Source organism: Ptiloglossa arizonensis, chromosome 3 (genome assembly GCF_051014685.1).
Source record: "Ptiloglossa arizonensis isolate GNS036 chromosome 3, iyPtiAriz1_principal, whole genome shotgun sequence".
NCBI classification, from domain to species: Eukaryota; Metazoa; Arthropoda; class Insecta; order Hymenoptera; family Colletidae; genus Ptiloglossa; species Ptiloglossa arizonensis.
This window is the reverse complement of record NC_135050.1, coordinates 27,832,969-27,856,767: the sequence shown is the minus strand read 5'-3', so window position 1 is coordinate 27,856,767 and position 23,799 is coordinate 27,832,969. Positions and strand designations below refer to the sequence as shown.

General features: G+C 52.9%; 1 protein-coding gene across 4 annotated transcripts in view; it reads left to right on the top strand.

Moving 5' to 3' along the window:
• The window catches only part of LOC143144455 (homeobox protein abdominal-A homolog), a 326,022-nt gene extending 302,631 nt beyond the window's left edge, over positions 1-23,391 (top strand). For 2 of the 4 annotated variants that reach the window (XM_076306872.1, XM_076306874.1), the window contains one exon: positions 22,278-23,391. In XM_076306872.1, coding sequence (XP_076162987.1) covers positions 22,278-22,705 — 428 coding nt within the window. In that variant the 3' untranslated portion in view covers positions 22,706-23,391. Of the gene's footprint in view, positions 1-22,164; positions 22,192-22,277 lie in introns of all 4 variants that reach the window. The other 2 variants (XM_076306873.1, XM_076306875.1) reach the window with 2 other exon arrangements.
• The last annotated feature ends 408 nt before the right edge of the window (positions 23,392-23,799 follow it).

The window sequence follows — 23,799 nt, the reverse complement described above, 5'->3', positions numbered from 1 at the left end:
GCCAATGTCGAGAAATTCGTCTTAAGATGGAAGCGAGGACGCGACAGCTCACGGTTCATCGGTGCAAGGTTTTTACCGGTCGTCGGCCGTGCCATCGAGCGTGCAGTTCCCTCGCCCGGTCTCGAACGGAGTATACGAAATCGAAAATCGGATCGTAGCCATCGCCCACGTCGATGCCAATACAGGGACCGAGGCGTTCGTGTTCCCTCCCCCGACTCCTCACCGAAACACACGGAGCCGCACGAAGACACACGGAGACACACAGAGACACACGGAGACACACAGAGACACACGGAGACGCGCACACCGTTCCCGTAGCTCGCGTCGGCCGGATGGTGGTCGTCGAACGAGGGAGCGCGGGGAATCCCGGGTGGGGGAGACGAGTTATATCAGGGGAGGGTGGAATCGTTACTAGGACCGGGCGAGGAGCGCGCATGCGCGGGGGATTCCCCTTTGTCCGCGCGGCGTGCCCGAGAGGACGCGAACCAACGAACCGAGCGGGACGAGGACCGAGCGACACCAGACTCCGCGGGGGCTGGAGGGCCGTGGAGGGGCTACGAGGGGTGTAACCGGGGGGTAGCTACAGCTCCCGGAGGAATTCGCCTATCTCGCGACTTTTATTACGCGTATGTTTGCCTAGCGAAGTCTTCTTCTTCTTCGCCGGATGCAGCCGGCCGGTCGGTCGGTCGCTCGGTCGCGAGAGAGGGAGAATCGTGTGCAGATTTCGTTTCGACGATGCGGTCGATCGTCGAATTAGAAGGAGGACGGTTCCGATGATACCTCGGCCCGTTCGTGGGGCCATTTTTTCCAACGGCTCTCTCGGTCCTTAGCGGGGAGTTGACTCTTTTTTTATCAAAGCGTCGAGTTAACGGAAGATGGGCAGAGTTCTCGAGTCCCGGGAATCCGTTAACGCATACGAGAATCTGGTTTTATTGAATCGTCGGGGTTAGGCCGTGCTCTTAAATTGGATCGCGAACGCGGATACGTAATTACGATGGCGCCAAATTGAATGGAATTTTTTTTTTCGGCCTCGGAGGTGGGGCGGGACGAGGAGAGGAGGGGGAGTGGGGCGAGTCAACGCCCAGGGACGATCGTTAACGACCACCCGTGTAATCGAAGAGCGGCTCGATATTCCCGAATAGTAGATATCAAGGGGTAGGGAAAGTCGAGAAAAGTAACTTTTACATCCGAAAATAGAAGAGAGACCGTCTCCTGTAATTATACGGAATCTTTCTCCTATTGTTTCCATCTACCCTGTAAGCGGTGTTATCGATCGCTCGTAACGTTCAACGCGCGTTAAATTGGAACGAATTAAGTTCTTCTCGGAGGCGTCGCGCGAACGAAATTTTCGGTCTCCGTCGTCGTGCTGGCCGAAAACACGTGGGCGAACGATAAAGTAACGATGTTCGACGTCCGACTGAAACGACGCACGACGGAGAAAAAAGAAAGGATCTCGATTCGATGCTTGTTCTCTCGGCCGGTGCAACGACGAGGAGACGGAGAAACGGTCGCGATAAGACCGCACCCTTGGCAGTATTATTTCTATTAGATTTACGGGTGGAATTTTTCGACGGTCGTGGTACGCGTCGGTGCGCGGGTTCGTTCGTTGCTCGGCACACACCTAAAGCGCGGATTATCCGTTTAGTGGCTCGGAAGATGGCGTTCGCCTTGAACCCAATAACGCCGTTATTAGCCGCAATGAACTCGGTTGACCTTCAATTAGCGGTAAAATATACGTAGATGGAACGGAGGGGCAGGTCTCGATGCTCGAACTAGGCCAGTAGTCCGCTGGCGCGTCGCGTCTCGATGTAAAATCGTCGAGAAGGATCGTTCGAGCGCGAAACGAAATCTCGCGGTTGTCCGTATCCGATTTTTTCTCTCGGGAAACGACCGCTCGACGCTTCGCGCGCGGATATCTCGGACGAGTATATTTAAACTCGGCCCGTAATCTATTCCTACGCTTCTCCTCCGCCGGCTTCGACCCACGATCGGCCCGATTCGATAGAGCGATTAAGGTCTCGAGCGATATGTACGTCCTCGGTCGTCGTGCACGGATTCGTAAGGGCGAGGGGGCCGGCAAACACATCTCGATCGTTTCGCGTCGAAGGTTAAACACCTCCTAGCTGTAAATTCCGAAATATCCGGAAGATTCCGGAAGGTCGACGTTATATACCGTTCGGTGGAGCGGTGGCCGGGTGCGAAGAAAGGAGGGCTGGAGACGGGCGTAGGAGGGTGCGTAACAGGGACTAATGTCGTAAAGCCGCAACGTGCTCTGATTAAACATTATGCGGGCCCTAACGTTTCTCACCGGCGACGATGGCCACTTGCGCGCCTCAACCGCTACCTACCACCGAGATCTTATCCTTTCGATCGTTTCTTTCAATAAGGGGAACGATTCTTGTCGTTGTATATTTCGCTTCGTCCTAATTAGTATGGATTAGGCGTCATCCGATGGGTGTTCGCGTTGGCGCCACACGCCGTCGAGATCGGGGAGCCGCCATTGGCCTTCGTGCTCCTCGGATCGAACGGTGGTTACGTTCGTCGAATGCGAAGAACGCTCGAGCGTGATTAAAACCTCGATCGGCGGGACTCGATAATCGGAAAGTATCGGGAGAGAGGCGGTCGTTTTTACCTTCTTAAACTACCGGTGAAATATACAAGCTACCCGATGTGGACACAATTCCACTGGGGAACACGCGCGATAATCGCGTCACCGATACGTGTAGGTAATTCCACGTTTCGACCAACTACCGCGCTCGTTATCTCGTTACACTTTCGTTAATGTCGCCACCTTGTTATCGTTCCGTTATTACTTTTCGTCGCCTCGATCTATCCATTGTTCCTTTTCGCGTATATTCTCCAGATTAGAATTGGAAACACCGTTTTCCTTTCTTCGCCCCGATTCGTCCATTATCCACCGTTATCGTTTTCGTATTCGTTCGCGTGGTTTCTTTTCGCGTATATTTTTTACATCGGGTTCGAAAACGCCTCTTTGTCGCATTTCCTTCGGATCGATCCATTCGCAATTCACTACCGATGATTACTCTCCGTCTCTGTGTTCTCTCTTCGCTTATTCTTTCGAGGTTGGATCCTCTTTGGAGGTCAAGTCCGTAACCGGGAGGTCGCTTCTCTCGCGTATCGTCTCTCCCGGTAAACGAACGTTCGTTTTACGCTCGTAACGCCCGAAATTCCGCGCAATAGAGACGTTAAATGCAAAAATAATTCGAGCTGCATTTGAAATAACAATGAAAACGGGGCACGGGCAGCGGGCGACATAAAACGCGGGCCGTGGCCGTGTTCCGGGGCTACGTTGACGAGCAATAATTTCCTCGACGCGTCGGTACCTCCTCGGAACTTATTCCGTGTCTCGTCGAGTATCTTTCGGAAGCCGTACCGGCTCTACGTCGGATGTTCTAAATTGCGCGGGCACGACTTTTATTAGCGGAAAGAGACAACCGTGACATTTGCATGTAATGGTGCACGGTAAAAGAGAAAGAGAGACGGTGAAAGAGAGAGCGAACCAGAGAGAAAGAGAGACGCGGTAGGGTGGCTGCGGAGGATTCGGGCGAGAGGAAGAATGTTGGAAAATATGAGGGGGGTGGTTCGGGATAGGGGGCGCGGAAAGACGGTCGGTAGGGAATGTAAGGCCGTAATTAGAGTTTTAGGGGTTCTATGGGGTGGTTGTACGCGCTGCTGGCCCGTTACGGACGGAGGAGGGGGCCGAGTGGGTGGAGGGTCGGATGGGCGTTAGTCGGGACGCGCAAGAGGGTAGCACGCCTCCCTTACGACTCTTACGAGGGGCGGAATGTTTGCCAACGGCGTTCTAATACGTCATTCTTTATTGCAAAATTAAAATTTAATCCCCCGACATCGACCCTCGTCCTCCACGCCCGCGTAGTATTACGTGTATTTTCGGATTGGCGCGTTGCCGACCGGTTATTTTCGCGAGAGACTCGGTCGCCAACCGCCGCCTCCTCTGTGATACTCCTCGGCCGGGAGTTATGCGAGCGCCGTGACACGCAATTAGCGCTGTATACTCTTTCCGCGGTAAAAAACGGCCGACTCGGGGAAAATATTCCGATAGTATTTTCGGAATTATTCGAAACACCGGCTCGACGAGTCGTCGGGGGAGGAGAGGTCGTCTCGCGTTTTGGAGCGGCTACCGTTTCGATCGTTATGGTTTTTCGAAAGGTCGACGGGGGTCGTTCGTTCGCCATTCGTCGCGTCTCGTTTCACCTGCGAAATCGTACGCGAACGAGAACTCGTAATATAGACGAATACGTCGATCGTACCGGTGTACGTTAATTGTTCAACGAGATTCGTGACCCGCGTAAGCACCTACGATCGACGATGTTTCGCATTTAGCGGAGATCGGTCGAAACGATCGCGGTTGGTCGTCGATTCGCCGGCTTTGTGCCGTTTCCAGCAACTCCTGCAACTCGGTCGCTGCGATGATGCAATTTAACGCGCGCTCCCATTGCATTCGCATTATCGCGCGCTGCTTCGTCGCATCCGGCGCGTTGTCGTTGACGAGAGACGGAAGAAAGAAGCGAACTCGAAGGAATTCTTTTTTCTCACGCGCGGTTCTGCCTTTCATCGAGCGAGGAAAATGGTAGCCATAAATTTAGAAAAGAATCTAATAATAATATTGCGTTCTTATTGCGCCAATTAAGAGAGGAAGAAAAAGGAAACGACGGTCGAGTGTCGAACGAAGAGGAGAGAGTACAATGAAACGTACGTTCGGTGCAAAGGGGCGCAGAAGCTGCTATTAACTCAACATTAGCGGCATGTAAATTCCTGTACAGTTTCGCCGCAACACTGCTACCGGAGTAAAATATAACTCGAATTCGCGTTACAGAGTGCCAGTCTCGGTACGCTCGAAAGATTCTAGAAACCAGCATCGGCGCTTGTACACGTAACTAACGACTCCGAATATCTTGCTCGTAGCGTCTCGGTAGTAGTTCGGTCCGCCATTGTACCGAAAAGAAATTTGTAAATTCCAAAGAGAGCTCGCGTTCGAGCGGAGTGTATTTTACTCCGATACCGGGGAACTTGTATCGCAGTTCCGTCCGTTGTTACCTTGGGGAAAAGCATCGTCGAGTTTGAAAGTAAAAATTTGCGAAAAGAAAAGAAAAGCGAATAAACTGTCCCTCGAATCGGTGACGAGGAGAGCGAGAAGAACAACGGTGAGGGGAACAATTGCGAACCGAGTAGCTTATTTTATTCGAAATAATAAATTCGGTAGACGAAACGGGTCTCTCGTTGCTCGTATCGGGGCGCAAACTGTGCTCGAAAGCCAAACTCGAAAATGTGAATCGCGTTCCATTCGAGCGACTGCTGTACAATCGATACGGCTATGGTGCCATAGAGACGGAGCCCGTAATGACAGGATGGGCGTACCTAACCCGAACGAAGGAAAACTTTGGTCTTTCGCGAGATTCGCGCTCGCTCCGTTCGACTCGAACACGGTTACGAAAGTGCAGGTATTCGTTACCCGAAATGTCCTATCGCGGATGAAATGTTTCAAGATCGACGCCGCTCGGGGCAAAAGTAAAGCGTATTTCGTTTCCTGGAGACCGGGAAACGCTCGTCGCGATGAATCTCGGCGACCGAAACGAGTGACGATACGGAGGCTCGGTGTTTCGAGAAACCGAGGGCATTGTTGCGCGTCTAACCGTAGACGAACGCGACAAAAATTCTAAACTCTCGCGAATCGAGGAATGCCGTTACCTGCTACTGCGTCGTGTTTGCGTGTCGCTTCCCGTTTTTCCAATGAAATACGAGCCGATAGCCTCGTAAATACCAGTCGAGGGAAAAAGGAAAAGTAAAGAAAACGAACGAAAAGAAACGAACGAAAGAACGCGGATCATCTTTCTCCGGTACGTCGTTGTAAACAGCAATAATTTCTCGAGCGATACGGGGCAAGGAGAAACAAAGAAACCTACGCGCGACGCACACGAGAGACGTTCTCCTCTCTTTCGGCGAATCCGTGTAACGGGGTGGCGCGCAGCTCGTGCCGCGGAGGAGAGGAGGGTCCCACTCTTATAAATTTCACTCCCAAGGTGACTTTACAATTTCGTGGGAGATTAGAGCTCCTATTGCCGGAGGCGGAGGGAGGAGAAATAGCGCTGCACAGTCGGTCGCCGTGTAGATACGATTCCACACACCGTGAAAGGCACCGCCATGTCGCGCATCTGGGTAGACCCGATCTCTCCGGTTTCTCCGGCGCGGCGTGTACGTGCGCGTGTACGTGCGCGTGTACGTGCGCGTGTGCGTGTACGTCGGGTAGCGTGTGTCCCGACCCGGCCGAGTTGCACGAGTGTGCGCGAGCGAGCGCGCGAGAGCCAGATACACGCCAGATAATGGGAGACACCCTTATGGATGACGTTTGGGTTCCACCGGGAACAATGGAGCGAACTTCCCCCTCTCACCATCCATCCTTGTCGGAATCCTTTATTACCACCCGGTATATATACGAACGGTGTACCCTCGTATACAATCCACCCTCCTCGCTCCTCGCCGTTCCGCGCGCGTGTACGCTCGGCTCGCAACGGCTAACCACGCGCGCACACCGCCACGGAACGAGCTGTCCGACCAATCGGGATTTAAGCCTATTGGCTGGCCGTGATGGAAGCCGGTGCCTACGCACACTCGCGCCCGACGAAGGAGTGCGTGTGCACCTGTACGCTCGTTTCGCCATTCGGGCCTTGTTTTTCCCCGCGTTCGTGCCCCGAGGGGATCAAAGACACCCACGTCGCGCGTACTCGCTCGCTCGTTTGCTCGTTCCCGGTCCAGCGCGTCCCTTTCGCCTCTCGCGCCCGGTTCCCCTTGAGAGCGTCTCGCGAGCGGATCGAGTTTACGGTGAACAACACGTGGTACGCAGTGGCTACGGACGGAGACCGATAATTCTCGCCAGCGAGCGAGAGAGATCGAACGAGACTGCTTTTAGGCTACGAGCGGATGGACGAGTCTACTTTCGCGAGATTACCGCATTCGCTCCCGTGTTTCGTCCCGTTGTCACCGCGCGGTGGATCACGGGGAGCCGTATACCGTCCCGAAGGATGTTAAACCGACGCGGTTCGCCTATATATATTTTACTCCGCTTTTTGTATATTCAACCATCGGTAATTATTGCGAGCGTTTCGAACTCGACCCCCGGAACGCTCTATGGAAATTTACGTTCCCGTATACGAGATGTCGATGCGTTCGGATTGGAGAGTATTCGAGGAAATATTCCATCGAGCGGAGAATCGAATCGGAACGTATTTTTTCGAAATACGAGCAACGAAACCGTCCGCGGAAAAATCGTTCGAATCGAAGAACGCGTAACCGAATTCGATAACGCGTTATCTCGACGATTATTTTACGAGCGATGCACGGTCGAGGAAAGGATTTTTGTTTACTTTCGCGCGACGCTAGATTACGCGTAATTGTCGATAATTTCGGAGACGATTATTTTTCGAGCGATTACCACGCTCGTGCACGCTGTACGTTGCAACGCGTACAGCGAACACCGAGTGTCGGTTTCTTACGGCGAAGTGGCTTTGGCTTGGATCTCGGGAAACGAGAGTTCGTATGCTCCGAGTGGCGAGTTCGGATCTCGTGCGTCGAATAATTCCTTTTTTTTCCAACGCGATTCATTCACCGCTGCAACGAACCGAGCGTCCAACGCCGAAACGTAGTCGTACATCCGTTAAAAGCACGAGAAGCAGTCGACGTTACGGACACACCCATTGGTAGATAGCCCAAACGTTTCTCTCTCGCGAGCAAGGGAATACCTTTGGCAGCAGTTTTCCCGATCCTGGCATTGAATATGGAGTAAGAATGCGTTATATTTTATTTATAACCGGGATTTCCGTGGATTTTTCCATCGACGTATCATTATTCGGTATTCGCCCTCGGCCTTGTGGACGTATTATTCGGTATCGTTGGTAACTTCCACGCTTTATGACAAATAAACGAGAGCAATATTTTTGACAGACTTTTAGAACTACTCTTGTCGCAAATTTTAATTGGAAACTACTGGGAAGATGTAGTTTCCTAATAAATATAGGTTTCTAAAGTACGTCACTCGTGGCGGCCAACATCTAGACACTTTTTAATACAATAATCGTACCGGACTAGGACGCGTATCGACGTAATTTGAATTCAAATTTTCGATTCACCGAAGAAAGATTTTACTTGGAAAAAAACACGCATTATCGCGACAATTCCAAAGTATCTCGTGCCAGCTGGCACCGATCGGATGCTCTCGAGTCGGAGCTCCGATGTCGCGGTATCTTCTTTTGCGTCGAGAAAAATGAATTCATCTCCGCGAAAAATTCGCGGAAAGAGACGAGTGTTTGGTTTCCTCGAGCGAGGGTGAAGGTTTCGAAAGTAACTGGACGACAAGGGGGAAAGGTTTACAGCGTTCTCTAACCGCGAATGGCTTCCCACCGGAGGACGTCTCGGTCGAGGCCATTTTGGAGCACAAATCTCGGGGCGTCGATGACGCGAACATGCCCGCGGCAGCGTATTCGAAAGAAGTCTCCTTTATCGCCACCCACGCGCCGTGGGGCCAACGACGCGGCATTATTCGCGCGCGTGACGCGGTCCGTGGCCAGCTCGGTGCGTCTAGGGTCTGGAACGACGGGTTTCGCGAATAGGCGAGCTGATTACGCGACTCGATCCAACGATATCATTTTCGAGCTCGTTGCTTTCCGATCCGGTGATCGTACGCGGCTCGTCCGCTCGAGGCACGTTCGTTTCGTGGAACAACGAACGGACTCTTCGCTCCGAGCGGGTCCAGTTATCGTGAAACTTACGGTGAACGGGACGGTTGATAAGTTTATCTCGGTGGTTCGTGGCGCGTCGAAAATTCGGGAACGCTTCGCGTTTTAAAACGCTGGGTAAGACACGGTAACGGGCTGTTACCGAGAGACGTATTCCATCGAACGATCACCGAAACGTCGAAATTCTCTGGGCTCGCGTCACGAGCGCTAGAACTCGATAAACGAACGGAGGGAGACCGTCTCGGGAAGGTCCTGGCCGGCTGACTTTAACTTTTAATCACGTCGCCGTCCGTCCGCCTTCTAAAAAAAGCCACCGTATGACCGACGGCTAATATATTCGGATACGTGACATCATATAACAGATATGCCTGGTATCCCGAGCGTCGTTCGTGGAATTCCATAGACAATACCTACCTACCGGTCGGCGGTGGAGGAACACGCGAGGGGTCGGATGTTGGAAGGACGATCGCACGAACGAAAAAGCAGCAGCGCCTAGTTCGACGACGGTCGCAAATCGTTGTACGCGCCGCGCTGCGCCGCGCCGCGCCGCGCCGCTCCGCTCCGCGCGGTCTCCCGAACACGAAGACGCTGGCTGGCGCGTCCCTCTTTGTTCGAGCGGCGGGGTCCGGCGGTGCCCGCGCGCCGGATCCATTCATAAATATCTCAAAACGGCTTAATTTCGCGGCACTGCGGGCGAATAAAATCTCGAGCCGGTGAAAAATGTAGACAGCTCCTCCGCGAACGGGGCCCGAGGGGGGAACGGGAGAAGATACGGCCCAGCCACGACCCACGAATCGCTTGATCGCCGTCTCGGGTCACTGCAGCCTCCGCTAGAACGACCGAACGAAACCAGAGGGGAACGCGCGCGGCCGAGCGACAACCAGAGAGAACGAGAGAGACAGAGAGAGAACGAGAGAGACGGAGACACACCGACCGGGGAAAAATGTTCGCGATAACTCCGCCGCCATTCGTTCTCTCCCTCCCCCTCTCGTCCCGTCGCAATTCCAGACTCCGCCGAGCGAGCGCGATTTATCCGGCTAATCCCTCGCACTTTTCGTGCCCGACTTGCCTTTTCGTTCCCGCAGGTATCTAGGGGGGACTAGGCGTTAACTCGCGTCGATTGGCCGATCACTCGGTTCCCCTGGAACCGATTCGAGTTTCGCTTCTCGGAATTTCCTGGCTCTCTCGACGTTCGCGAGTCCTCGATGCGAGCTCTTCGTGGCTCGAGGAGGAGAGACTCGTCGATCGAGCGCGATCATTGAAATTTGTCCCGCGAACCCCCGAGCGGATTTACCGCGAGATCGTTCGATCGGGTTAAAAACGTCCGCGTGACGGATTCGACGACCGTCTCTATGATTCTCCAGGTTCGAGGACGTTCGGTCGAATCGACGCGAAAGCAGAAATACGTCGCTGGAAAGTTTACGTCGGCGTACGTTACTCGTGAACGCTTCGAAGGAAAGTTTGCCGCGATGGTCATCGGTGACCACCGTGGGCATTCGGGGATCCGAAAGTTTCGCCGACAGCCGGCCGACAATCCGATTATTATCGATATGGCGCCACGCGTCGCGCGACATAATCTCAAAGGTAAAGTGAAAGTCCGGTTCTGGTTCGCGTTAGATAGCCGGGCGCGGTGTCGCGGTAAATTCTTCGTGGTTTATGCTCTATTTGTTCGGGTTCTTTATCGAGGGAGCGGTAGTTTTCGTCTCAGTTGGTCGACGGGCGTGCAATCTTGCGCAAGGAGTTTTCATTCGGACGATGCGTATCTCTCGAGACACGCGTATCGCGTGTAGTATTATTCTTTCCCTTCGTTGGAGCGTATCGAACGAATCGCGCTTCAACGATTGCTACGAGCAGCGTTACTTCCGCGATAGATTTCGTCTCGGAGAAGCTCGTGTCCCTGAAACCGGGCTGGACTCTCTCTCCCCTCCCTCGGTTAACGTTTCTTCGCGTATCGTTATCTCGCGCGCGTTTCTCGTCGCTCCGACTACGACCCGTAGACGGAATCCGGGTCGTAATTCTCGTTCGCGGAGAAAAGTCGTTCGGAAAAGTCGCGATCCGGCGCGTCGACGGCTACTGGAAACGGACACGAACGCGTCGCGAGATACCGAGCAGCGAGATTCGTGTACGGTAATGGTACGCGCGGCGGTGATCGCTGGCGATTATTGTAATCGGTACACGAAAGGGCTCGCGCGATTAGATCTGGCCGATCGATTCGAGCGCGAGGAACTCGGTCGGTGTGTAACGACGGTGGCTACGGTGGCGGATACGCTTGACCAGCTCCGGGAACGCTCGATACCCGCGTTTCGATTGCATCGGCGTGCAGCAGCGGTCTCCCGGATGACGTACGGCCGTGTTCGTTCCCTCCGGCGCGCAACGCGTAAAATTCCGCGATTTATCCGCGCCACGGGCGTACAAGACTCGGGTTTAGATATCGCTCGAACTGGTCGCCTCGTTCAACGAACGCGGAACTGCCTACTCGCGCGGTCGAAACGCGTTCGTTCGCGGCCGTTTCACCGCGGCGACTCCGCTATCCAATTACTCGGCCGCGCGAACCGTGTTCTTTCTCTATCTCCTGTCCCCGTACCCGCACCGTTCGTGCACGGCCCACGGAATTCCTAAGAAACTTTAATGGATCCCGATCTCATTAGCAGTCGGTCCGATCAAGCGGTGCGCGCATACGAATTACGCGCACTTTCCGTGACTCATCCGAATTTATTCCGCGAAACACGCGGTTGCTTTTAGCCGAGCGTCGAGCTCGCGAGGACGAAAAAGCGACCGCACCGAACAACACGAGGGTGATCCGTGAAGAGGGCTGGGGAGGGGAGGGATGCACGGTGACGCGGTCTCGAGGTGTCGCGGCCAATGAGACGCGTTTACCGCCCGCGAACACCAGGGGCGCGACGCGACGCGACGCGACGCGACGTGTTTTCGACCGAAATGATAACTCAGGGACGCGTAAATAATGCCGAATAAAAGCGACAAGGTAAGTGGAAACGTACGACGAATAAAACTCGAGACGCGAATTTACCGTGGCGATCGAAGCCGTTTCGGCTGTCAGTGGCCGTATCCCGTTTCCATTTCAAACTGTTTCGCCCCTAACGCTCCTCGTGCTCCTTTCATCGCAGCGTCCGGAACCGTCGTTCTATTTCCAGCACGGCCGATTCAAGTGGAACGTAAACCGTGTATAATGTACTCCGTCCTTATATATTAATCGATTTACGTCGCGCTTGTGTGGTCCGCGTGTAAACACGTCAAAATTCAAGAACGACCGAACGAAAAATTGGAAAATTTCACCGCGCGACAAGAAGCCGCGATCAGGACGAGCGTCTTTCGATCGCGACGCGTCCACGAGTCTACCGAGCACGGGGTACCTTGTTCTCGAGAAACTACGGGGTATCGAAAGAGGACTTATTTTCGATCGAGAAGAGTACACGACTTTGTCGTCGAAATTAGACTGGGTGACGTTCCAGGTCGTGAGAGAGTGCGCGAAGAAAATAGTTTCTAAAACCAAAGTCGACGTCGTTTTTCGTTTTCAAACGTTAACGCGTGGACAACCCTCGGGTGTCACTCGCGTCTCGAAAGTTGGAATCCTAAGTTTCTTTCACTTTTACTATTTGGCTCTGTGTTCTTTCATCGGTCAAAGACCAAGGTAGTAAGCGTTTCGACTTTGGACGTGGATCTTTTCGTTCATTTTTAAAAGAAATCCATAGACTCGCTCCAATTTTCGAACACGCGATCCAAGCTTGACAAACTTTGCTTTCGATTTTGTAACCGATCGTTCTTTCGTATCCGTGACCGGATTCTCCTCCAGATTCGTAATAATTTGTACCGAAAAGGCCCCACCGTCGTAATTTTACATCGTACGGTGAAATTCGTTCGAAAATATGGACGTTCCCTGTTTCCTCCCGTCAGCCCCCGTACGGTAATGTACGGCCACCTCCATCGCGGCACACTTGGGTGAATAAATCTATCGAACCTCGACCGAACCTGGGAACTCTCCGGCCGTAGCTCGACTCGTGAACAACGCCGCTAACACCTAAAACCTGTATTCCTAGTTTCCATTCGTTCGACTCGTTCGATAAACAAAGAGTCATTGTAAGTCAACCCGGAGGATTCTAATCTTCGAGAAGGGAGAGGAATTTCTGGGAAGCCACCTGCACGGAGCACAATTACCGCGAGGGGGATTAACGATTTTTATGTAGAAGAGTACAAAGTGATCCCAGAGAATACCTAATAAGATATTCTCGGATACTGCGTAGCTATTTGTGTATTTAAACGTGCCGTAGAATATAATTCCCCTCGTAACGATAAAACGAAGAATCTTCCACCGTTCTGATCTTTAATCGGCGATACGAACTGGTAAACTCCCTCTTTAAATTCGTTTTATCTTTTTACGGGATTCGTCGAACAATCGAGTTCTGCGTTTCCAGGACACCGTGTACAACGGTCTAGAGCGAACTATTCCTAGGTTTTCTAGAGCATTTACGAGTTCTTCGTTTCCAAGACACCGTGTACAACGGTCTGGAGTGAACTACTCGTAGGTTTTCTCGAGCATTCGCGAGTTCTGCATTTCCAAGACGTTGCGTACAACGATCCGGAGCAAACTATTGGTAGGATTTCTAGAGCAGTCGCGAGTTCTGCGTTTCCAAGACATTGCGTACAACTGAAGCAAACTATTGTTAGGATTCTTCGAGCAGTCGCGGGTTCTGCGTTTCCAAGATACCGTGTACACTGGTCTGGAGCAAACTATCGGTAAGATTTCTAGAGCACTCGCGAGTTCTGCGTTTCCAAGACACCGTGTACAATGGTCTGGAGTGAACTGTTCGTAGGTTTTCTAGAGCATTTACGAGTTCTGCGTTTCCAAGACACCGTGTACAACGGTCTGGAGTGAACTATAGTATGCGTAGGTTTTCTCAAGCATTCGCGAGTTCTGCATTTCCAAGACGTTGCGTACAACGGTCTGGAGCGAACTATCGGTAGGATTTCTAGAGCAGTCGCGAGTTCTGCGTTTCCAAGACACCGTGTACAACGGTCTGGAGCGAACTATCGGTAGGATTCGTGGAGCACTGACGAGGGTTGGTTCGTTCCGAGCCCCGGTCCCGTCCAGGAAGCGTTCCACGATTCTCCCCTTGTAAAACGACTCCGCTCTCGTTAATGGCGCGTCCGAGTAAAAAAGAAAGGAGGGGCCGAGAAACCGAGAAAGTCCCGCGCGAGGAAACAAAGACCCCGCGACGTCCGATGGACGGTGAAAAAGCGTTGACCGATAACCGCGAAGCGCCGTGGCCCGATAACGCGGCCGAGCGAACGGAACGACTCAAAATGGCCGTTAAAAGTCGCGTTATTGTTCGCGAGCGCGTTTCGTAGCTCGTTCGGAAGAACCGAAATCGCGCCGAGGCGCGCGCTCGACGTTTAATCGCCCGCCTAGATTTACGACAACCTCTGCCTATTGCCCGACCGACCGCCATTGCGGTACAGGAGAGCGCCGCGTCTCTCCGTATCGTTTCGTTCCGCTCGAAACGAACGACTGTCCACTCGAAGCGGACGCCGATCCCTCGCTGTCGTTTCTCGACCGTAAATCGTAATCGCGGTTACGTTCACCGGTTGACACCGGTGTTTTGACAGCTACCATTGGCCCTTCGTTCCCCCGGACCGTTCTTAATATTATACTTTTTACGACCCTTAACGACCCGGAACATCGAGAGGGGTTAGACGGTGAACGAAAAAGATTCTTCGTTAACCCTCGGCTCGCGACGTTCCTTCGAACGCTTGTCCGGTCCGAGTTCTCTTCTCAAGATCGAGAAACATCTTTCACGGATTCGTCTATAAGGTGAGGTTCGAGCTCGGAGAAATTAGAGAACGAAACGAACAACTTTGGAACCCGTAACGCGTTTCAACGAGGTACTTGCGGGAGATTTCCGCGATAAGTGCGTTGAACGAACTAGGTCGGAGATAGGACCTCTCGAGCGGCAACCGATCGAGCACGCGGCACAACACGTTTCTATATTTTACGAGACGGTGACGAGGGGAAGTCTCGATCCGGTTAAATTGGGGACGGTAATTCCCAATTAACGAGTAACTACCAACGTCTTTTCGTTCGTCGCTCGGTGATCCTCGAGAGCTCCTGGACGAGCAACGGCGACGACTCCTCGCGTGTGCAAAGTCCTCTCCCGTTTCGCGTGTTCCGTCACGCTCGAACGAGATCGATAGAATTCGGGGACTCGTCGACGAATCGTTCCACGCGCTGTTGTACGGTTCGTTACGGCAGCGCGCGAGTAACGCAGAAGCCGAGGCACGTAACCGGGGATCGATTCTAATTTTTTCACGGCACGTACCTTTCTCTCGGCGATTGCGAATTCTCGGTACGCAATTTGCGGCTATTTCCACGCGTTTTTCACCGGGCTGCGCAATCCCGTTTCTTGCGTCAAGGCCTCGACGAAAAAATCCGCGAGATATTCCCGCGGGTGTTTGGCCGGGTTGCGTCATTACCCTTCGGTATTTTTTTTTTTTCTTTTTCTTTTTTCGCGCGGAAATAAAAATATAAGGCTCGACAAGTATCGCCGGGTGAACGCACCGGGATCGTTTTTCCCCGATTTTGATATCGGAGCACCGCGATGTATAGCTTCGATGGCCACGATGGTCAACCTGATGCTGACATTAACCGTCGCGGAAGCGATTTATCGCTTCTCCGGTTATCGCATGGGGGACGCGGAGTATGGAAAGAAACCCGTGGATCCCTGGATACGAGGATGGCGTGACGTTAACGTGGGGTGTGTCCGGAAGAGAAGAAAAATATACACCGAGAGAACGTATTCTCGTCGTCTCTATCCTCGATACTCGCGCGTCGTCGAAGCGTCGTTGTTTCGTTATTACTCGTTCGATCGTAGTCCACTCTTCGACTGGAACACGTCGAACGAACGATTACAATTACGGATACGGTAATAATAAAACGTGCACTATTGCACCAAACGTACGTACAATGATAACTGAACGAGGAAGATAAAGAAATATTGGAGCAAAAACGGGGCACGGTTAAGTGCCGTTACGAACCTAACATCGAACGGTTTTAATTACCATTTATCCGTATCTTACCAATTATAAATAATTGACATTTATGCACGGGTAATGATTATTTTATGTCGCCGCGATTAAATTCCTCGCTTGTGTCTTTTATCCGAATTGAGCGATTAAAGAAAGAAACGACGGGTAAATGTAGGCGATAAAACGGTCTCGGTCGTTCGTCCGTTGGAAAATTTTAAGACGAAGATACAACACGTCGCGCTGAATTCCTGGAGACGCGAACGCGCGCAACAACGGTGCGTCGGAATTTATAATTGAAAAATCGACATGGATATCCAAGCGGTCGTGAAATATTTCTAAAATTTCGTTTCGATGCGACTCGATCGGTCCGCGTTTCACGCCACGAATTCCAACGAGTCACGCGCTTCATTTCCATCTTTTATTTATGCTTTTATTTCTCGTAACAACTCGGAGGTTTGCAAGCGGCCTTTGCGCGCGTATCTCGTTGTTACGCATCGATGCGATAACTCTCTGTTACGGATACGTACGCCTTCTCGCGATCGCGTAACAATAAGGACGTTGCGATAACAATTGAACAATAACGCTCCAATGAAAATCTTCCTCCTCTTCCTTACTTCGATGGTATTTCCATCCCGTTCGCCAACCGAGAAAAACGTTTCACGATCCGTGCGGTAAAGTTTCGCTCGCGAACGACGCTCGTCGAACATCGAGCTCGCGATTAGCCGAAAATGGCCCCGAACTCGCGTTCGATGGCGCGTCTCGAGCGATTCTCCTCGAATATTTCGAAATACACGAACGGATCGCTCATCCTCTTTGAATTCTACGCGTATTCACGGATTTTCCTTCCGCTCGTTGTTCGCCGTTCGGGATAAGTTCGTTCCTTCTAATCCGGGCTAATCGAAGCCTCGAAAGTTCGATTCCGCAGATTTCGAATAAATTCGCGAACTTAGAAGACAGCGGCGCGCGATCGGGGGGCATTGATAGAGAGAAGGTCGGCGGTGGAAGCCGAGCAGAGGAGGAGGAAGCGAAGAAGAAGGAGGAGGAAGAGGAGGAGGAGGAGTAGGGTGGGGGTGGTGGTGGCGCCTCGAGGGGTCAGGGGGTGGGCAAACTTCCGCAATATCCCCGTCTGCGCGAGGAACGGCGAAGCCGCGTGCGGCGACCGAAAGCGGATATTAAACTTAATATATAGCCGCAATTAGGCGCAGGCCTTCGCCCTTCTCGTTTACAGGCTGCCGTGTTGCGCCACGGTGTCACTCTCCCGGCTTCGAAGGGGAGGGCGAAACGGACCGGCGGGTGTCAACCGTGAGCTCCCTTTGTCCCTAAATCACTCGCAACCCACCGCTAATTAGCAGAAATTCTTAAGCAGAAATTGCACGGATCCGTAGGAACGATCCCCGTCACCGTAGCCGTTTGATCTCTCGCGCGCGCACGTTCGCCTTTAATTGGAGCGGAAAACAAACGCTCCGACGCGCCACGGACACGCGCGACAACCGACGGCGTGCTCGCTTTATTGAAAACACGCGAGCAGATGTTGCGTAAAAACTGTCCGGTTTCGCGATCTTATTGATCGATCGTAAACGAGAATCAATTAAGTTGGTTCGCGCGCGCAAAAATCGTACGGCGCGCAATAAATTCGAATGCGAGCGACGAAACGACACGGTGTTGTACCACGGAGGTTATCTCGTCGCGAGACGACGGGGTATTACACGCGTCTGTCGTCGGTTTTTCTTAATCGCTCGCGCAGGGTTATCGGTGATCTTCGATCGCGGGTTATCGCGGCTAGTGGCCTTTCGAAGTAACTGACTGACCGTACGAGTTTCCTTTCGCGGTTACCCCTCTCTCTCTTTCTCTCATTTTTTTCTCGGTGCGGTATTTTTAAACGTCGATCGTCGGCTCGGTCGTTCCCGATGTTTCGTCTCGCGTCGCGCCGAGCGAAAACGTTCTCTTCGAGTTGCGGGAACGAAAGCGGGAGAAAGCGGGGGAGGGGTAAACACAGCGACAAAGGAATCGAGAAATATATTCGAAAGGAGGAGAGGAAGGTAGACATAAATCGAGCGTTCCCGAGAACGGAGGAGGCGCGTTGCCGGATGTTCGTCCCGTTCGTCCCGTTCGTCCCGTCCGTCGAAACGTCGAGCTCCCCTCGGCGATGGGCGGGTAGACAAGAAGCGTCGGTTATCTATAAATTCCGCGTGGACATTAGCCCGATCCGAGGAAATAGTTGATAATGCTCGCGGCAGCGCTCGGGTCGATGGGCCGCGCGCGGATATTTATGGCGGGCGAAGCGGCGGGGACAATCGGGCTCTCACCGGTGCTCGAGGAGCTGGGCGAGAACGGTTAGGTAGGGAGGATGCAACCAAGGGTTTTCTGGCTGCTCGACTCGCCCCTGGCACGATGTGCCGCCGGCAGGATGGAATGGTTTTCCCTCCCGGTTGCCAAGGTAACCTATGGCCCACCCTTCGAGGTTCAGCAACCACCCTGCGGCGCTGTGGCTGGCTGCACCAGCCCCTGGCGTACGTGTGCCGAACTCACGCACACGGACGACCCTCGAAAAACCACGTTGGCCCCCAGGTTCTCGCACACCGATCCCACGCCCGTTACCCGTACCGTGTCCTACGCAACCACCACAACCGTACCACCGCCACACCGAGATCCGTGCGAGCGTGTGCACCGAACGACGTCGGCGCGCGCACACACGCACACACGCGCACACGCACCCACACGCGCGCTCGATGAATCGTGGACCGCGCTGCTGCGAACGGCCATGCTGAATTCAATATCAGCATTCCCCGCGTTCCCTCCGAACATTTTTTTGCTCGGTTTCGAACGACGAGGACCGGATGGCGCCTCGTCCCGCGACACCGGCTGCGTACCCGCGTCGAAAAACCATCGTGAAGCTCCGCGAGAACGCCCGTTCCGCGGGAAACCGCGAGCAGAATCTTTCCACTCGAGAACGATTCATCGCGCCGACTTTTCCGGGATTCGCGAACGACTCGCGCCAATTTCCAGACAAGTTTCTCTTCGTCTACGCGAACTCGCGAAGAAAGACGAGGACGCGGAGTTACTTCTCACCGGCAACTCGTACAAAGCGAGAACGATTCGGTTAAATATTTCAGAGAGCCTTTGGGAGTTTCCACGGAGCGTTTGGTCGAACGTGGGGCGATCTTCGGGCAATTTTCAACGATAGGAAGACGCGGCGTGGCGACTTTTAGGGGTAACGATAGCGATAGTTGCTTCACGCGCGGAGATGGAATCGATGGATCTTTCGAAATTTGTTTCGACGTTGAAAACCCTTGTATCCCTCTACGAGTCTTCTCGGAGCCAAACCGATCGCCCCGCTCTCGCTTCGCCGAGTAATTCGAAAATCGATCGTTCCCCCGACACTCGTACCTCGATCACCCGTAACCGTGATTCGTTGTTGGAATTTTTTCGCAAGTTACCGAATCTCGGAGTCCTCTCCGCGCGTCCACCCCGACGAGGAGCCTCGCCGCCATATTGTATCTCCCCCGAAGCCACTTCGGCGAGCGAAATCGTTTCCCCGACTCGACCCGAGTAGCAAAGACGTCAAGGTGGTATTCCGATGCGCGACTCGAGACCGCGTGGACCACAAAATCTCGCTATCTTTTATTGGTCGGTAGCGCGTATTTGCTTCATCACGAGGCAATAATACGGCCACTCAGCGTCTTCGCGAGAATGATGGTATTATGGCTGTCCGCTGGTTGCACCGGGGGAACCGGTTTCTTAGCGACGAACCGAAAATACGAGCCCTCCCCCCGCCCCACCCCTCGCGCGGAACCCCAACCCGCCCCGCGGACCATCGTGCGCCGGCAGCCAAAAGTAAAATTATGCCCGAGCCAATTGCGAAAATTGCCGGTGAGAAATTTATCAAGCGTCTCCGTTGCAATTTGCAACCGCCCTCTTTCGTTGCACCAACCGCTGAACCACCGTCCCGGCCACCATTTTAAATCATTCGCGCTCGCAACAGGGACGTCTTTTATTGCACCGTTAACACGTTCGTTGCCGTGTTGGCGATCGGTGACCGACGCTCCTAACTCCCATTGAAATATTAATAACATTACGACGATTTATACCGGCGAGATTCCAACCGCAATTGATAATAGGGTCTTTCGCGTCAAGGGAAACGATACCGTTTTTCGTTGAATCGGACGCGCAAGGTGGCGCCCGATGCCGGAGAGAGATGGTGAATATCGATCGAAAACGAGCTAGATTTCTTCGTTTTTTTTTCTTCTTTTCTTCTCCCGCGAAACGTTTCGTTTTCGAGAAAATCGATCTGCACGGGTGACGCTCAACGTTATCTCCGAACTCGGTTCTCTAGAAAACGGAGCGCGGAAGAATTTTATTCCGCGTTCTCGGTACGTTTCTGCTCGTCGAATCGTTCTCCTCTCGGTTCTACCGTTTCGTAGAACGCTTACCATCGTTTATCGCAGGCCGAGGTTGCCCAAATAGGACCGCGACGACGAATAACCGAAATTGGTGCAGCGTTCGCCGCCACCGGTATCGTCCGATAAATATCGGACGGGTAAGAATATTTTCGACTCTTTCGCGAACAAATTCGTGAGAATTCGTTCGAAAATTCGCGCGAGCTTCTCCCGAGCACGAAACGCAATCGTTTCGCAATTATCCGTACGTGTTGCGAATTTTGACGAGATCCGACCGCGCGGCGGGTAAAACGAGCTTTACGACGGGTAGAGAGCAGCTTTTCGGTACAGGCCGGACGACAAGCACGAATTTTTACCTGGTTAGAGCGCCAACGCGGTTCGATAGCTACCTAAACGCCATAAAAAATTCAGCGTACCCTGCGCGCACCCCGTTTTACGACTTTTTGACTCCGACGGAGAAAGTTGGACGAGCAAAAGGCATTCGAAGAAAGGGTTCGGTTCACGAACAATGGGCACGAGACTTTCGAGCGGAACTTTCTTTTTTTTTTCTTCTTATTCTTCTTCTTCTTCTTGCTGTTACTCTTCCGCTTTTAGCTCCTACAACCCCTGCAATAAACCGACCGTCCGAAAGTGTTGCTTTTTTTTCGCCCCTGTCCCCCTTTGGAAAGAGAAAGCGAGGAGAGAGTTAAGATTTGTGGCTCGACGAGCGAAACGCAGGTCACACAGCGCCGGTACACGGAAAAACTGAACTTTACGCAACGAAATACGACTGCCATAATCGGTTACCCTCGTTCCGTCCGCCGAAAGGGCCGAAAATCCTCGTATATTCCTGTTCGTCGTACGAGAAACGCGGATATACGCGACAGTTTTATCGCGCCGCGAGCATCGTTCCGCGCGATAAACTCGACCGAGTCGAGACGTCGATCGTCGATTACGGGACGACCGTCGACGACAACGATCCAGGGTAATTAATTCGGTAAAATCGACGTCTCGTGGAATTTCGACGCGCGTTGCCAAGCGTCGAGCGTACAATCTCTCCCGTCGTGTCAGCGAATAAAACTCGTCTTCAAGGATCGAACTATGCGTCAGCAAACAAAGTTTTTATTTTCGAACGTATCCATGGCTACCAATTGTCGTTTACTCAGCCGACCCTTTGCACTCCTTGCACGCTTACACGGTAAGTGAACAGTCAACTTCTTCCGATAGGGTTTCAGTCAACGCGTTACCTTTTTTTTTTTTACAAAAGTGTTACTATATAGGGCGCCTCGCTGGAAACCGGTCGCGGCGATGTCCTCGTTGTTTCGAACAATAGGAAGAAGCGATCGATCGCAGAAATTGGTTTCCAGAGAAGGACGCGACACGGTGGCGATCATTTCTTGGTTCGAGGTCGAGACGCGTGGAAGAGATGGTCGATTTTGTTCTCTCTCTCTGGTTTTTTTTTTTTTAACGGAATGTCCACATGTCGTGAAATTCCACGGAGTGACGCGCGTTACGCTCGTTTTCGAAAGGGAAACATTCCGAGAGTGTGTCTATGCCAAAAGTGATCGTTTTCGAGATATACGACTCGTGACGCGTTGAAACATTGTCTCCGGTCGAAGATGAAGATTCTAACGTATCGGTCGAATATCTCGAAAACCTTTGGCTTTCGAACGGACGTAACGCGATACTCTCGTATCCGCGGGACACGTTACCCTATCCGTTCGTAAAAGGACGTTCCGTTAAAGAAGAAAGAAAGAGGATCGAGATCGACCTTCGAGTCTCCGTCGTAGCTCGAGAAGCAAAGAGAAGAGAACCGTCACCGTTGTGTCTCGTCGTTCTCGGAAGCCGTGGTCGTTTCGCGAGCCACGTTTCCTCCACTTGTCGAATCGCAACGAGTTATCGAGCCGATTCGTTTCCATCGGGACATCCTGTATTTCAAATGCTAATTTGTAACGGATGTCCTTTTATTTCTTACGTAGTTGTCCAGGACCCGTACGAAACTCATGGTAAGTGATCGACGCGGCGAATTGACTGTGGGTAGTGCAAAGGGTTGAAAAGGCAGATCGTTTCCTACATGAAAAAACTAACCTAGGCAAATCTGCGTTTCTGACGTTTCCAGGGCCGAACGGCTGTCCGAGGCGTAGGGGTCGCCAGACCTACACGCGGTTCCAGACTCTGGAGCTGGAGAAGGAGTTCCACTTCAACCACTACCTGACGCGACGGCGGCGAATAGAGATCGCGCACGCCCTGTGCCTGACGGAACGGCAGATCAAGATCTGGTTCCAGAACCGACGGATGAAGCTGAAGAAGGAGCTCAGGGCGGTGAAGGAGATCAACGAGCAGGCCAGGCGGGAACGCGAGGAGCAGGACATGATGAAGAAGCAGCAGGCGGAGAAGCAGGCGAAGATGCAGCAGGACCAGCAGAGCGCCGCCCTCCAGCATCAGCAGCAGCATCACGTGAGCGGGCTGGACAAGACGCAGAGCGATCTTCTCAAGGCGGTCAGTAAGGTGCCCACATAGGAGACTTTGCTGGGCCGGTTGTCTTTCTTTTGAACGAAGAAACAAGAGACTGGACGCGCACCGTAGACGGGCAGACATCATCGACGCGACACAGCAGCCGGTAAGGTCGGCCCCGTGTCGAAGACCTCGAACGACGGAAGCCGTACTCCTATCCCTCTTCTCGAGAGTCGACCGGGACGATACCCACCTCCAACCGTGGCTCGTTCCTCGCGCGAGAACGGTGTTTCGCCTAGGTAGGGCCATTGCCGAGTGACATCTCTGTTCTCTTTTCTGTTTTGTACCGAAGATGAAAAGAAAACGGGAAGAAACTTTCCTCGCGGGCTCGAGAGAGACGGGACTCCGGGACAGTGAATTTTCGACGACGAGGGTCGACGCGATCGAGGAGGAAAGAAAATAAGAATTAACGACGAACCGGTGGGAAGGTGAGAGAGAACGAACGTAGGCGCGCGACGATGTTTGGAGCGAGCTCGTCCGTCTCTTTCGTTTTCTTTCGAACGGAAGAAAGGAACAAAAGAGGGAAAGCAGCGAGCGAGCGAGCTAGCGAGCGAGCGATACGCAAACGCGAGTTTAATCGAGTATAGATCGTTAGACACCCGTAGTATATGAAACGAAAAAAAAAAAAAATACTAAACGCGAAGCGTAGACGAAGCACATCCCCCCCCAACCCCAACCCCAACCCCAACCCCAACCCCCTCAACACCCTCCCCGTACACATACACAAACTACGTACTTATTTGGCTGGGCCAAAGGAGGACCTAGCCTGCGACTGATTCCTAGAACGTATAATGTATAATTGTTAATCGGGCGCTGCGCGACGAGTCATCGCGATTGCCGGGGGGCGACGAGCGACGACGATCACAGCACCAGTAGCAACGACGACGACTACCACGATGACCACGACGACGAGGACAACGAGACGACAGGACCCCGAGAGCGGTTGCCGCGCGACGGATAAACTGCCAACCGAGCCAACGAGGAGCCAACGATCGCGTCGGAGGACAACCGACGACCTAGAATTTAGTTTAAACGAGCGGAAGCCGAAGGGATTGTAACGCCGGGCTGTCGCGCGAGTTGTTTACGGCCGGTCGACCACG